The following is a 14,701-nucleotide window of genomic DNA, read 5'->3' on the forward strand; positions in this document are numbered from 1 at the left end:
ATATGTATGCATGTATATATATGATATACATGTATGTCTAATATATACATATAGCACATATTTCAACAGGAATATATAATATTAAACTCTGTATATGTATCTTGTTTTTAAAATAAGGAAATTGAAAAAAACTATAATAAAATAAGGAAATTGAGACATAGCCAAGTTAAGTAACTATCTCAGTATGCCCACCTGGGGACCTGGACCCCAACTTCAGTGTCTGTTCTCCATCCATATTCCACATAGAGAAACTACACTGAAGATGTACAAATATATTTTTCAGATATTATCATCTTAATAACTTACACATTTAAATAAGACTATTTTCATAACACGTGATATGAACATGTATGTACTTAAATCATATAAGTAGTGTGGATAGAACTTTGGGTAATTTTTAAAAATGTGGCCCATCCTCTCTATGCAATGATGGTCATCTCTGAAATTTACATTGGTCCAGGACCACATGGTTGCTACTGCCCATGATATTTCTGCTACTGCAAATGATAAGGAGATTCAAACTCACCGATCTCACTGCAATGGTGTGCATCCAGCCTCCTGACCCCCTCCAACCAGGTGTCCTCACTTAGGGGAGAGTCAACATCACCAAAGATGTTTCCATGCAGCCAGGATTTAGAGGCACTGAGGCTGAAGAGATTAGAAAAGGAACGGCGGATTCTCCTTTTCTTTCTAAATATTCTGGAGAAGAATGAAGGTAACATGATGCATAATGAATAGCAGCCACCTCTGGTTCAAAACCAAGAATTTAGTGAAAGTGATTTGACACATAGAACACATCTCTATAACTCAGATCTGCAAAGCTCATTTCATTTGTTCCCTCTGTTAATCCCACAGAAGTTTCTTAAATTCTGTGTGTGCCAGGTGCCTGGATCAATACCAAAATACTGATATATAAGATAAAAACTTGGGTAAAAAAATGTTCACAATCCAGTACAGGAGGAAGACAAGAATAATGCAGATTAAGCTAATGCCTGTATAGCGCTTATCCCACGCCAGATGTCTTTCTACATGGTTTACATATAGTAACCACATTATTCTTAGAACAGCCCTGAGAGGAAAGTACTATTGTGACCCCATTTTTTCAGATCAGGAAACTGAGGCACAAAAGGTTAGGTAACTTGGCTGGGAATATACCTTTAGTAAGTGTTATAACTGGGAGGTAAACCCAGGTGAGCTGGTTCCATAGTCTCTGCTCTGCATTACCGTGCTATGTCTGGGACATAAGCTGCTCTGTAAGCTGCTCTGTAAGCATCAGGAAGGGTATTGCTGATCGAGAGTCAAGGGAGCCTTCTAGGAGTAGGAGACCATTGAGCTGCATAGGATGATCTGACCTATTCATTGAAGAACAAATATGCCTCATATTGGGTCATGCTAGGAAATGAGGCTGGAGAGAGGTAAAATTAAGGCAGGGAATGAAGAATCTTGAATATTACAATAACGGAGAATCCCAAGTGTTATGTGAAGAGTTGGAATTTTTTTTAAGATTTTATTTATTTATTCATGATAGTCACAGAGAGAGAGAGAGGCAGAGACACAGGCAGAGGGAGAAGCAGGCTCCATGCAGGGAGCCCGACGTGGGATTCGATCCTGGGTCTCCAGGATTGCGCCCTGGGCCAAAGGCAGGCACTAAACCGCTGCACCACCCAGGGACCTCAAGAGTTGGAATTTGATATTAGAGTGAGGGGAAACCACTGGGTATGTCAAGGGAGGGGTATGGTGGTGACATAATTTGGTTGGCATTTCTGAAAGATTTGGACTACACAACCATCCACACTCCCAGTAATTCACCCTCTACATTGTAGTCAGGGTTAACATGCTAAGGAAAAATCTGTTCCTTTGTCAATGGCTCCTCTCTACCTGCAGAACAAAAACCAATGCCCTCAGCTGGATTTGGAGCTTCTTTCTCCATTCAGCCCCTGTGTCTGTCTGCTCAGTCTTCTCTCATGTCCCTTCCACCCTGAGCTGTATCTCTGCCAAAACACCTGCCATTTCCCAAATTATACTGGGTCTCCCAGAACTCCATGCCTGTTCCCTCTCTGGAAGTCTCCAGTGCTACTTTTATTTTGGCTAACATCGTACATCTGTCAAGACTCAAATCAATCTTCATTATCTCTAGGAATCTTGTTTTAACCTATTTCTCCAAGTGAAACAGGTTTCCCTTCCTCTTCTCCTCCACTGCATTCTGTTCAGACCTCTACCCCAACACCCATATCACTTCATCACGTTTGTTTGTTTTTATGTCAGCTGTCCATGCCCCCATATTAGTTTCTGAGCTTCCACAGTCTGGAGCAGTAATGGGCTCTTGTAAATCATCGCTGAATGAACAAATGAATGAATGAACAATTAGTGGATGGATTGGACTTCAGATTATTTTACACAATATGCTTGACTTACCTAACTAAATTCTCCTTGTAAAGAACACTGGTCTGGGGTGGACTCAGAGTTATGTTGCCATCTTTGTCACAGAGGAAACTGTCTGCTGTCCAAGTGTAGTAGCCATTGGAGAGGAGTCTGGGACTCCGGCGACAGGCAGAGTGGGAGCCCGTCAGATCTATGGAGCAGCATTTGAAGGAAGTGTCACCATCCAGGAAATCACAGGCAAAACTAAAGGGAGAAGGAAAGTCCTTTGCATCTCTCTCCACTGCATCCAGTCCCACAAAAAACACATTTCTAGCCACCATGAAGGAAAATACCTCTTTGTCTTCATGGCTACCAGTTACTTCTGCTGCCCTAAAAATGTCACTCTCAATCTGGACTTCATCTCCTCAGTAATGAGAACATTGAAAGACAGGGCATATAGTGCTTCTTTCTGTTTTAAACATGTTGATGAAAACATTATGGCTAATCAGTCTTTTTGCCATATGAGGCAACTACACCCTTGACATTAATCCATTTTCTTGGATGGATAAATTACAAAACAGCCTATCTGGGGTGTTGGAAGCTTAAGAGTCTCCACTCCCTTTCTTTGAATAGTCCTCCAATTGCCATATCCTTACTCTTTCCCTGCGATTGATAAATTACAGCTCTGTGGCCACCAGACACAGATGAATTATAGGGTGAGCACACAATCAAAGAGATCTTTTTGACTTTTGCCAACTTCCCTCTAGGTCAGCTGCACAAACGATCATACAGTTTGTGATTTGGTATCCAGGGAAATCTCTTATTTAGTTGGCTAAATCTCCACGTGTCTTAGGTTTGAGAAACAATCATATATCTGTGTGATTGAAGGGCCACCTCATGTTGCATGCTCTCTGAATTTCTGAAAAAGTTTTATTTAATTTTTTTAAAAGATTTATGTATTTATTTGAGATAGAGAGTGAGAGAGAGAGCACGAATGGGGGTGGGGGAGAGTCAGAGGGAGAGGGAGAAGCAGACTCCCCACTGAGTAGGGAGCCTGGGATCATAACTAGGGCCAAAGGCAGACACTTAACCGACTGAGCCACCCAGACACCCTCTGATAAAGTTTTAAATGTAGAAACCTGTCTGCAATTAACACATGCACTAACATTAGTAAAATACAGTTTTAAATGGATAATATTTATTGAAAACATATGAGGGGCCTGGCTCATACTTCATGCTTTATCTACTCTTCACAAACCTCCCCAAAAGCTAAGTATTGGAATCTTCATTGTACCGTAGGAAAAGAAAAAACCCGAGATGCTGAAGGACAAATAACTTGGACATTTTGTGATAGCTGGTGAGTGACAGAGCTAGGATTTGAACCCTGATCTATCTGACTATAAAGCATGTGCTCATTTCCATGACCTTCTTGTTCATCCTTGGTAGATTCATTTGACAGTAGCAAGAAGCCTAGAATTTGTATGCAAATTCTACACCAATGCAGGATTCCTTTATACCATTGGCACATTTCACAAAATGCTACAGAAAACATCAATGAGATCTGCATAAGGAATAAAAAATGAAGAGAAGAGACAGAGGCAAAAAGGAAGGAAGGAAAAGAGAGATTTCATTGTAGAACCTGAACAAAATAGTAGACTCTACACACTTTTGTGGACACAGCATTCGGCCAGCTTGTGCATTGGTGTAGAAACTTGTTGCTCTTAAAAAGTGAGATCGTAAAGCATATTTAGGAGAACATCAGTTTAAGCAAACGTAGCTATTCATCAGCATTCAGCAGCTTCTTCACTCCCCAAACAATTCACATTTGCTCCCACACTTATAGCCACCCCCTCCAATTCCGTAATTAGGGTAGGCAAGTTTTCATTTTGTAGGTGCATGGGACTGAAGATTTATGCCCATACCAAAACTACATGAGAGCTATAACAAATATTTTTAAACCAGGAATGCAACAGAGTAAGACACACAGGAAGAGAACATGAGTGATTTGTCTTGAGAAAAGCCCCATGGAATACCTTGGGAAAACACATGTGGGAGACGGCTTTCCAGTATATCCTCCCTCAGAGCCAGAAGAACCTGCATCAGCAAACAGGAGAGAAGGACAAATTTATCCCACCTGCCTAACATGCATGACTGCAAATAACGGGGGCGTCAAAGAAGGTCTGCATAGCTCCAGACTCAGCAGAGATTCCAACGGGTGCAGCCGTCCAGTGAATCAGGACTGACACAATTTGTCATCAGGCCTTTATGGGGGAGCCAGAAATAATCTAAGGGCTTCTATCTTCTGTTTTTTCACTCACTCAACATTTCTTTAGAGGTTTCTTAGTGGAGGATGAGGTAATAATAAACCATTAGCATCAAACTGATTCATCATGAAAAGGAGGAAGAAAGCATCTTGTGTGAAGCTGTAGAAAACCAAAATCAATGACCCGATGTGCTAGTTATTTTAACTTACTCAGTAATTTGAGGAATTCAATCATCTGCCTAGACTCTCTCTCATTAGGGCATTGTAAAACACTTCTATTGTAAAATAATGAGCAGAAGACGTTAGTGGAAGAAAAAAATATGAAGTTTTGTTTTGTTTTATAGAAATGATTTTCCAACATATGAAGCCTGTGAATATTCTTAATTAAAAAAATCATCCGTTCATTCATTCCACTTTAACCAAGGCATAGCAACAGATTTCAGTTGGGGAAAGTGCAGTTAATTAATATTCTAAACTCTAAAGCAGGATTTTATACAGTAATGTGTAAACACTTACTCAGTGAAAGAGGCTCAGTGAAAGTTGATTCTTATTGCAGACGATTAATATCAAAGACAAACTTTAGACTTTCAGATCAGGCTGGTTGATTAGTAAGGAGTAAATTGTAGGTGTGTGTGTGTGGGGGGGTGCTGGTTACAAGCAGGGTTTGGGGAGAAAATGACAAGAGGAAGGAAGAAACTTGAAACCACTACCGTTTTAACAACGCCCTTACTTCCTGCAAGTAGCTATCAAAATCATTCAGTATTTTTTTATAGACAGTTTTGCATCTTAATAGTAGCTGATAAACAATCTCCTTTCACATTTATGCACAGGCATCTAAAAAACCAGTGATTTTTTTCTACTAAAAAGACAAATACCACATTTCTCTCAAGGAAAGAAATGAAGTCAAAATCATTGCCAAAGTGAACACTGGCACTTAAGAAGCACAAGCTACTGACAGATGGTTAATGGTATGAGTATCAGCAAAATCAAAGCAAGGAAATTGCTAAAAGAAGTCTAATCGTTCAAAAGATAATTGCGCATAGCAGTTCTCCCACATTTACTTGCTACTGGTGTTGACATCAGTTGAGATATTCGGTACATCTTGGGAAGGCTGCTTGTTCAAACTTCACAGATTTTCTGAAAAAGACATGAAAAAAAGGTGGATTATATATTAAAAATAGAAAAATGATGCCAAAACAGATGGCATCTACTAATTGCACCAGTCAGACTTGTTTACTGAATGACACAGAGATTCAGGACTGAAAGAGGAGACTGGAAAGAGTGACCACTGAGGTTGTGTCTGCATCTACGATTTTGAATTATTTCCCATTATGTGGCTGAGTGTATCCAAATAATTTCATTCTGTAAATAAGAACAGCATTTTATTTGGGAAAGCTAGATTTGCGTGGTTGATTTGTCACCAAAATAAATAATACAAGTGAGTTATTCGTTTGAGAAATCAGAAAAAAGATTGGGTTATAGAGCTCTCTAAATATGTATATTTGTAGTTTCATCATCCCATACACATTGCCACCATTATCAAGCTTCAAGCCACGCTTGGGGATTGGTGTCTGTCTTTTGTGTGACACCTCGAACCATTGACAGGTTCCCATAGCGAGGGCTGGCGGTCTTTAGAGCCTGGACATTCCCAACAGCACAAGCAGCGTTGCACTAAAAATAGGCTACCATCAGGCAGATTTCAAAACGCAGTTCTCATCAACATATAAATTTACTTTCTCAATTACAAATTAAAAATACATCCAAGTGTATAAATTATGTAGACTTTGCTCATCCACCACTCACCACATAGAGCTACCTGCTGCAGACTATGACACTTTTGACACATCGCTACCCTAATAGCCTTGCAAGGTAGGACTAAATTCTTTTCTGGTTCACCACCTCTATCCACATTTTCAAAATGTGATAACTAGTAATGGACTGTTTTTGTAGCTGTCATACATTAAGTCAAACCAGGATAATCTTACAGCTCCAAAATGGATTCAATAAATTAGATGCAACACCTTCTAGGAAATATACATCTTAGCTTATAGAGACCTTCCGAGAAGTCAGGAGAACATGCTGGTCATTCCCCAGAAGATCTTTAAATCAAGGCACACATTCATAGGTTTTCGTTTAGAATATAAAATAAGATGGTTTGCACCATAACATAATAGTTTGCCACTGTCCTTTAGATTTTTGATCAATATCATCCGAGGTGTGCAGCACAAATTATACCATGTTAGCTTTCCCCAAGCATTAAGTTTCAATTTAAAGCAACACATCCTGTGGCAGAAAGCAAAGTTTTACTGCTCTATCTTACAAATATTTGTTTCAGGCTACAGGCGGTATACTAACAGTTAATCGAATATTAGTAGCACTGCAAAAGCCTTCAGTAACAGCTCTAAATCTTCAAGAAACAGATTCTGTCTACCAGAATTCCATCAAAGTAACACATCCATTCTGCAAAAATAATCTGTCCATACATGCTCCTTCCAAAGGGAGTTCCCAGTTGCTTTTTCCTATTGATAAATAGAAGAATCACTGAAGTACGAAGCTTCCTCTGGTTGACAGTGGAGAGATCCTGGACTTAGCGGTCCTTCAGCTGAAAATAATGTCAGAGTGTCAACAGGTGCAGAGACGTCTCGTAATAAAGGGAAATCCCATTCCCTCCTAGTAACAGATGCCTGCACACGCCACTGTGTGCAGGAGTTTGCAGGGAAGTTTGGTCTTCAGTGGCCTCTTGTTCTTTTGGCTGTTTCTTAGAATAAAAGGGCATGTCGTTCTCGAGAAAGTCAGCTTTATAACCGTTCTTGTTTTCTTTCAAAAACAGCCTGCGTAACCAGAGACTGAGAGGCAAGATGAGGTCACACTTCCTGTTGGGCTCTCATCAGTGGCATTCACGCCCAGGAGTTATGGTGAAGACTGAAAATAGTTTCCTGGACCAGCAGCAGGGGAGGTGCCGCCCACAAATCAGGCCAGCTGGATACATCATGGTCACTCGAGGGATGCCTTTCTGAGTTACCTCGCCACCCCTTGCTGTGAGAACGTCAGAACTTCCCTAGAAGCCACACTTCTTGCTCATCATCCTCTGGCCTTTTTCTGTATGAGCAGTGCATAGTTGTGCTCTGTCCAAATTAATTAAGTTTATTGACGATAACACACTGATGCTATGAAGTTCAGGATACTATTTGATACCAGGAACTGGATTTTGTGAAAATGTCTGTAGTGGCAATATGTTGATTCGCCAAAGGTTGAGCTTTACAGGGAACCCTATGGGTGGCATTTTGCATTTTATATTTATATTTTAGGTGACCTCAAAGAATTTCCCGCTGTCAGGGGGTTCCTAAAAATCTCTGCTGTTGAAAATGGTAAAACAAAGCAAAACAAAACACATTCTAGCAACATTAAGGTGTGTTGGGTATGGAGAGAATGTGGGTTTTGGAACCAGGCAGAGATTCAAACTTTGCCTGCCAGCTGTGCAACCTTGGATTTGTGGCTTAACCTCTTTGAGTTGCAATTCTTTCAATTGTGAGTAATAATATACATTTTGCAGGATGCCTTGGAAATTAAATGAGATAAAAGAAATGAAAAATAAGTGAATCCTCAGCTCAGAGGTGCAAGATGTGCACCTTGTTTTCTGTAAATCAGCTTCTCTTCTGAAGCCCTAGTCAGTCAGCCTGGCAGAAAAGTTCATCTTATTTTTTCTTGAGATTCCCTTCCTCCCTAAGGTTATGCCAAAGGCAACATCTTCTGTAGAACATGCTCCTAGCAGCAGAAGCTGTTGATAGTGCATCTAGTCTGTGGTAGACGGCTTGCAAAGATGGCCCTCAAAGATCCTTGTGTGATTCCCTCTCCTTCAATGTGGGCAGAAGCAAATAACTTGCTTCTCCTGCATAGATGAGACACAAGTGGTGGGTTGTCACTTCCACGATTAGGTTACAAAAGTCTGGTTGGCCTCTCTATTTCCTTCTAGGCTTATACACTTTGATGAAGCAAGCCACCATGTTGGAGAAGCACACAAGGCAAGAATCTAAGGAGTTGTCTCAAATGCCAGGGAAGGACTGAAGCTGGGAATCAATCCAGCCAACAGCCACGTGAGTGAGCTTACAAGTGGATCTTTCCCCAGTTGAGCCTTGAGATGACTGTAGCTCCAGCTAATACTTTGATTGCAGCCTACCAACACCTGCAAGCAGAGGCATCAGCTCAGCATTGTCCATATTTCTGACCCATAGAAACTATGTGATAATAAATCGTGTTTTAAGGCACCAAGTTTTAGGGCAACTTTTTAAAAGATTTTATTTATTTATTCATGAGAGACACAGAGAGAGGCAGAGACAGAGGCAGAGGGAGAAGCAGGCTCCCTGCAGGGAGCCCAATGTGGGACCGGATCCTGGGACTCCAGGATCATGCCCTGAGTTGAAGGCAGGTGCCCAACTGCTGAGCCACCCAGGGGGCCCTTAGGGTAACTTTTTACACAACAATAGATAACTAATACATAGTCCTCAAAAATGTTACTTTCTGGGCCATTTGTCCTTGTAGTCTATTTGGTCAGAGTCTCTTGCTGCAGGCGCATTTATTCCAGACTGTGTCTGATCATATCTGTCTACATTTACCCAATAGCCAGTCTGATCTACAGCTGTTCTAGGATCTGGTACCCTCTCTCTTATAATCTACAGATCTCCCCCTTCTCATCCTTTTCCTGTTTCTTCTATTCTTTCTATTTTCGTCTTCTTCCTTCCAGCCCTGGCTCATGTTTTCTAGAAGGGGAAGGGAAAAAAAATCCTTCTGATTCTTTAAGACGTTGTGCTCTGCCTATGTCCATAAATCCCCTTTCCCGAAAGGCTGACATCAAACAGATTTTACTTTTTGGTCTATTCCTTTACTGATCTGGAACATATTAGGACCTCATTAAGTTCATAATCATTGCTAACTTTCTGGAGCCCTCACTATTTGCCAGGCACTGTTCTACTGTCTTTACATATATTAGCACATTTAATCCTCATACCAACTCCATGAAGGAGGCTCTGTCATTATCCTCATTTTACAGATGAGGAAACTGAGGCACAGAGAGCTCAATACTTTGTCTAACATCACACAGCCAGTCAATGGCGAGCTGGAAGAGCTAAGATTCTAAGCTTGGATTCTTAATCTGTCAGCAAAAACAATCATTCCTTGTGCACCAGGCCCAGTATGGAAACACTGCATGTATAATCTTGTTTCAACCTCACGCAGCCCGAGGAAATAGTACAGTTATTATCTACAGGCAGGATGGAGGTTTGGGGAGTTTACATAATTCTCCCGACACTACCAAGCATCAGAGCCAGAATTCCAGCCCTGCACCTTCCTCTTCGCTCCCCTCTCTTCAGACCCACTTGTTTCCTTGCTGTTCCTTAAATGCCAGACTTGTGCTTGCTCCAGGATTTTTTCTGCTCACTCTTCTTCCTGCCCAGAATATCCCCTGGTAGTCAGAGACTGTTCTTCTTCACCTCCCTTAGCTCTTGACTCAACTGCTTTGGTCCTTACTAAATCACCCTCCCCACACTCCCCTTATTCTTCCCCTGCTGTATTCTTCTCTCTAGTACTTTTCACCATGTACCATACCACAAAATTTATTTTTTTTGTAGTGATAAATATATTCCTCAGCCAGACTGTAGGCTTTACGGAGGCAGAGAGTTTCGTCATTTTTCTTCATTTCTGTAGACCTAGTATCAAGAATGCTGCCCGCCATATAATAGGTTATCCATTAATATCTGTAGAATCAATGAATAACTGAATTAGAAGCTAGAGAGAACTGATTTCAGCACCTTTATTCTGCATGCTCGAAATCAGTGTTGTTGTTGAAGATTTTTATTTTTTTAAAGATTTTATGTATTTGAGAGACAGACAGACAGACAGACAGAGGTAATGAGAGAGCACACGAACAAGGAGGAGGGGGAGAAGCAGCCTCCCCCTGGAGCAGGGAGTCTGATGCGGGGCTTGATTCCAGGACCCCAGGATCATGACCTGAGCTGAAGGCAGACACTTAACTGACTGAGCCACCCAGGTGCCCCAAAATCAGGGTTTTGAAAAATTCCATCCCATGGAATGTCCGACCCTCAACTCTTAAGGGAGATTATGTATGTAGAAGGGGAAAGGGTGAGCAGTAAATTTAAGCCCACTCTCAACACTGGAAGTCTTTCCCAGAGCAACTAGGCAAGACAAATAAATAAAAGGTATTCAAATCAGAAAGGAAGAAGTAAAATTATCCATTTGCAGATGACATGATCTTATATATAGAAAACTCTAAAGACTCTTTAAAAAAACTGTTAGAACTCATAAATGAATTCAGTAATGTGTGGTGTTTTTCTTTTTTAGGATTTATATAAGGTTTCTTGCGGCTAGAATTCCTGTCTCAAAAATGCTCTAGATATGTCCTTATTGTTTGCTCAGGGTTCATCTTTGAATGACAGTGGGGATAATTTTTTTTTTAGGAGATTGACATGGTGAGAGATAGATGGAGACATGGGGGGGGGGGTCAGGCAGAGGAGCGGGATGGAGAGAGACCGATTAGCTCATGAAAACCCTATCAATAAAGTTTAAGTAGGAGCTTGCATTCTTGGTGGCAAGAACAGTGTTCTAGTCATCTCTAAAATCCCCAGCAGCAAACGCAGCTTTGATGCAAAGTAAATCCTCAGATGTGTGTTTTCATGGAATTACAGTGAGTGAAACTGAGACCATCCTCAGAGACTACAATGACAAGAAATGTGTGTCCCTGTGACTGGTGACAAAGAAACATCAGGAAACACCTGATATTGGTATCTCAATGATAATTGGCAAAACATAGAAGATTTGTTCTATTGAGTTTAATCCTCCTGACAACCCTGGGAAGTAGATTTCATATTCCCATTACTGTGTGAGGAAAGGAGAATCAGAGAGGTGTCTAGTTCCCAAATATTCTGGTACTAGTGTCAGGTTTAACTTACAACTCCTGGTCTTATTCCAAACCCCTATCTCTTCATTATTTGAAGTTGCTATTTTAAAAAATAGCAAGAAATAAGTTAATGCATTGATTTCCTTTAAATGTATAATCTATGTTCTTCAGAGTTTTTTTTTTTTAAGGAAAAGAAAAGAAAGAAAATTAAATTGTGTTTATCCTTTTCCTGGTGAAACTGGCTCTGTTGAATGTTTTGCAAAAACACAAAAGAGGAAGTAATCCAATACCTGACCACAAAGTTGTGTTGCTGCAATATTTTTACTGAGGCAAAACAATGAACTGTGGCAATGCTTGTGAAGACAAGTTCTCTGCCCTTACCCACCCTTCTTTCCTCCCCCAGAGAGTCACTTTTTCATCTGAATGTCAGGCAGTTGCTTTGGAGATGTTGGTATTGTGTTCTGGTCCCGATCAAGAGAACAGACACTTAGGTCAGTTGCAAGTGACTAGTTAGAGCACAGATTCTGACCTTGCACATTCCTGCATCCTGACACTTAATGTTTACCAAAAGCACCTGTTTGGTCTACTTGACTGCCCTGTTAAATGCCTCAAGATCAGGCATTTAGCTTATTTATCACTATGCTCCTTGAGCCTAGCATGGTACTTGGCATATTGCAGGTGTTCAATAAATGCTTGTGGGGAGGAAATGGAAGTAGAATGATATTTTTTAGGTGCCACAGCTTGAATCAAAACAATAAAGAGCGATAGGGCAATAATAATTTTAGAATCTGCATAGAACCCTTATTTGAAGCTTAGTTATCCTCAAAGCATTTTTCAAATGCCGCTTCCTCTATGCAGTCCTCCTTGATTTGCTGAGTCAGAGTAAGCACAGGAATATATGTGCTTCAAATGGATTAGTATCTAATCGAATATCAATGTCATTATTGTACTTGGTTGTTTCCATATCCATCTCCCCGTCACTGTGAGTCAACTTAGAATTGGATATTTAGTTTTATTTTTCTTTACATTCTCTCAGGCTGCATTGCCCAGTTTCTCAGACTTGGTACAATTTCAATAAAAGTTTGTTGAGAGATTAAACAAGCCAATGAATGATGAAAGAATGCATGCAGGCTGTCTGCCCTAAGGATGCCATCAAATTGTGGCCAGCTCCATTCTAAAGGAAAATAATGATCAAGAAGAGGATAAAAGTGTTCACTACTTGGTTACTATTAATCTGTATACATGCTAGGTTGTGTTGCTCACCCTCTCTTCCCCCAGTTTTTTAAAAAAAATATTTTATTTATTTATCTATCTATTTATTTGAGCGAGAAAGAGAGAGAGCAAGAAAGAGAGAGTACAGGGTGAGGAGCAGAGGGGGAGGAAGAAGGAGGGAAAAGAATCTCAAGCTGACTCTGCACTGAGTGTGGAGCCCTACACGGGGCTCAATCTCAGGACTCTGAGATCATGACCTGAACTGAAACCAAGAGTAGGTCGCTTAACACGCTGCAATCCCCAGAACGTGTTTCTATGGTGTTGAGACCGCCTCTGAAAGTAGACACCTAAGGAATCAGGAACAGGAATGTGATGTCAATCTCTCAGTACATTTGCCTCTTAATTGGCTTGCTTTTCTAGTTTTGCAAACCAGGAAAAATGTTCTTAGCTGTGTTGCATGGCTGTGAGTTGTAATTTGGAGTTACAGTCAGTAGAAGCCATTTGAAATGAATATTAGTTGCTTTGTTGTCCAGTTTCTGTTCTATTTCTTTCAAGAACCGCACCCCAATTTTCTTTAAAGGACCCACTCATTCCCATCTCTCAGTCTATGAAGTTTGGGCCAGTCTCTACTCCCACTTGCCTGATTGAGGATGAGTCCTTGATCCACATCTAGTCAGTCCAAATCACTCCCATGACCATCAGGTTTGGTTCACAGTGAGTACCTGATGTAGTTTAGGCCAATGAAAGAATGAGTTCTAGGACTTGTTTTTGTGTTCATCAAGATGTTGTGATGGAGATGCCTGGGTGGCTCAGTGGTTGCGTGTCTGCCTTCAGCTCAGGGTATGATCCCGGGGTCCTGGGATCGAATCTTGCATTGGGCTCCCTGCAAGGAGTCTGTTTCTCCTTCTGCTTATGTCTCTGTCTCTCTCTTTGTGTCTCTCATGAATAAATAAAAATCTTAAAAAAAAAAAAGATGTGATGATAAGGCTGAAGCTGGATGTGGATCCTGAGAGTCAAGCCAACCCACAGGAAGCAGAATAAAAGATGTTATAATTTGATTCCTGAATCTAGCTGTCCCAGAAGGTAGACTTATCCCTTCTTGATTCCAGAGAAACAGAAATTGGGGTGCCTGGGTGGTTCAGTCACTGGGCTCAGGTCATGATCCCAGGGTCCTGGGATTAAGCCCATGTCGGGCTCCCTGCTCAGCAGGAAGGCTGCTTCTCCTTCTCCCTTTGCCCCTCTCCACTGCTGATTTTTTCTCTAAAGACATAAATACTAAAAAAAGAAACAGAAATTCCCTTTATGCTTATACCAGTTTGCATAAGTTTTCTCTCACTTGAAACCAAACGAATTCTAACATACCACAGTTCCGAAACTTCATGTACCTTAAGAGTCATTTAGGTTCGAACTCCAATAAAACAATATACAAAAAAAAAAAAAAAAAAAGGAAGGCTTTTAAAGTGCAGATTGCTAATCTTCAAACCTAAGACACAGGTTAGAGCCCATGGGATTTGCATTTTAACAAAGAGCCCAGGTGAGTCTAATGCAGATGATTAGTGGAGCAATGTTCTGAAAATACTGATTAGCTAATAGAAGTGTTAACAGCAAACAACAACAAAAATCAGAGGAGGTCCAAGGTATTAACATTGAAGCTGAAAGTTAAAGAAAAGTTCATCCTTTGTTCTGGTATTGCAAAGGAGAAAATCCATTGTGGAGTCAAGAATTGATTCCATATTCAGTGCTTTTGCAGGTAGGGAAGGTTTACCTTGTTTCTCTTTATTATTTCTTCCTGTTTTAGGGAGTGTGATTGAATGAATGTCTCCATTTGTCTGAGACTGCTCAGGAATCCACTTGTTATTCTGGTATAATTATAACAGCACTTTTTTATTTATTTTTTTATAATTTTTTACTTCCGTAAGTGTCCAGGCTTGGATGACAAATTCGTGGTCACTCCA

The 14,701-nt window shown here is 40.6% G+C and overlaps 1 protein-coding gene across 12 annotated transcripts in view; it reads right to left on the bottom strand.

The window, feature by feature from the left end:
* The window catches only part of TMEM71 (transmembrane protein 71), a 43,650-nt gene that overhangs the window by 23,693 nt on the left and 5,256 nt on the right, over window positions 1–14,701 (bottom strand). For 2 of the 12 annotated variants that reach the window (XM_077847300.1, XM_077847299.1), the window contains exons 2-5: window positions 5,680–5,761; window positions 4,395–4,455; window positions 2,416–2,625; window positions 527–699 (exon numbers count right to left, since the gene is read on the bottom strand). In XM_077847300.1, coding sequence (XP_077703426.1) covers window positions 527–699; window positions 2,416–2,625; window positions 4,395–4,455; window positions 5,680–5,725 — 490 coding nt within the window. In that variant the 5' untranslated portion in view covers window positions 5,726–5,761. The other 10 variants (XM_077847304.1, XM_077847303.1, XR_013351861.1 and 7 more) reach the window with 9 other exon arrangements.

Source organism: Canis aureus, chromosome 14 (genome assembly GCF_053574225.1).
Source record: "Canis aureus isolate CA01 chromosome 14, VMU_Caureus_v.1.0, whole genome shotgun sequence".
In the NCBI taxonomy this organism is placed as follows: domain Eukaryota; kingdom Metazoa; phylum Chordata; class Mammalia; order Carnivora; family Canidae; genus Canis; species Canis aureus.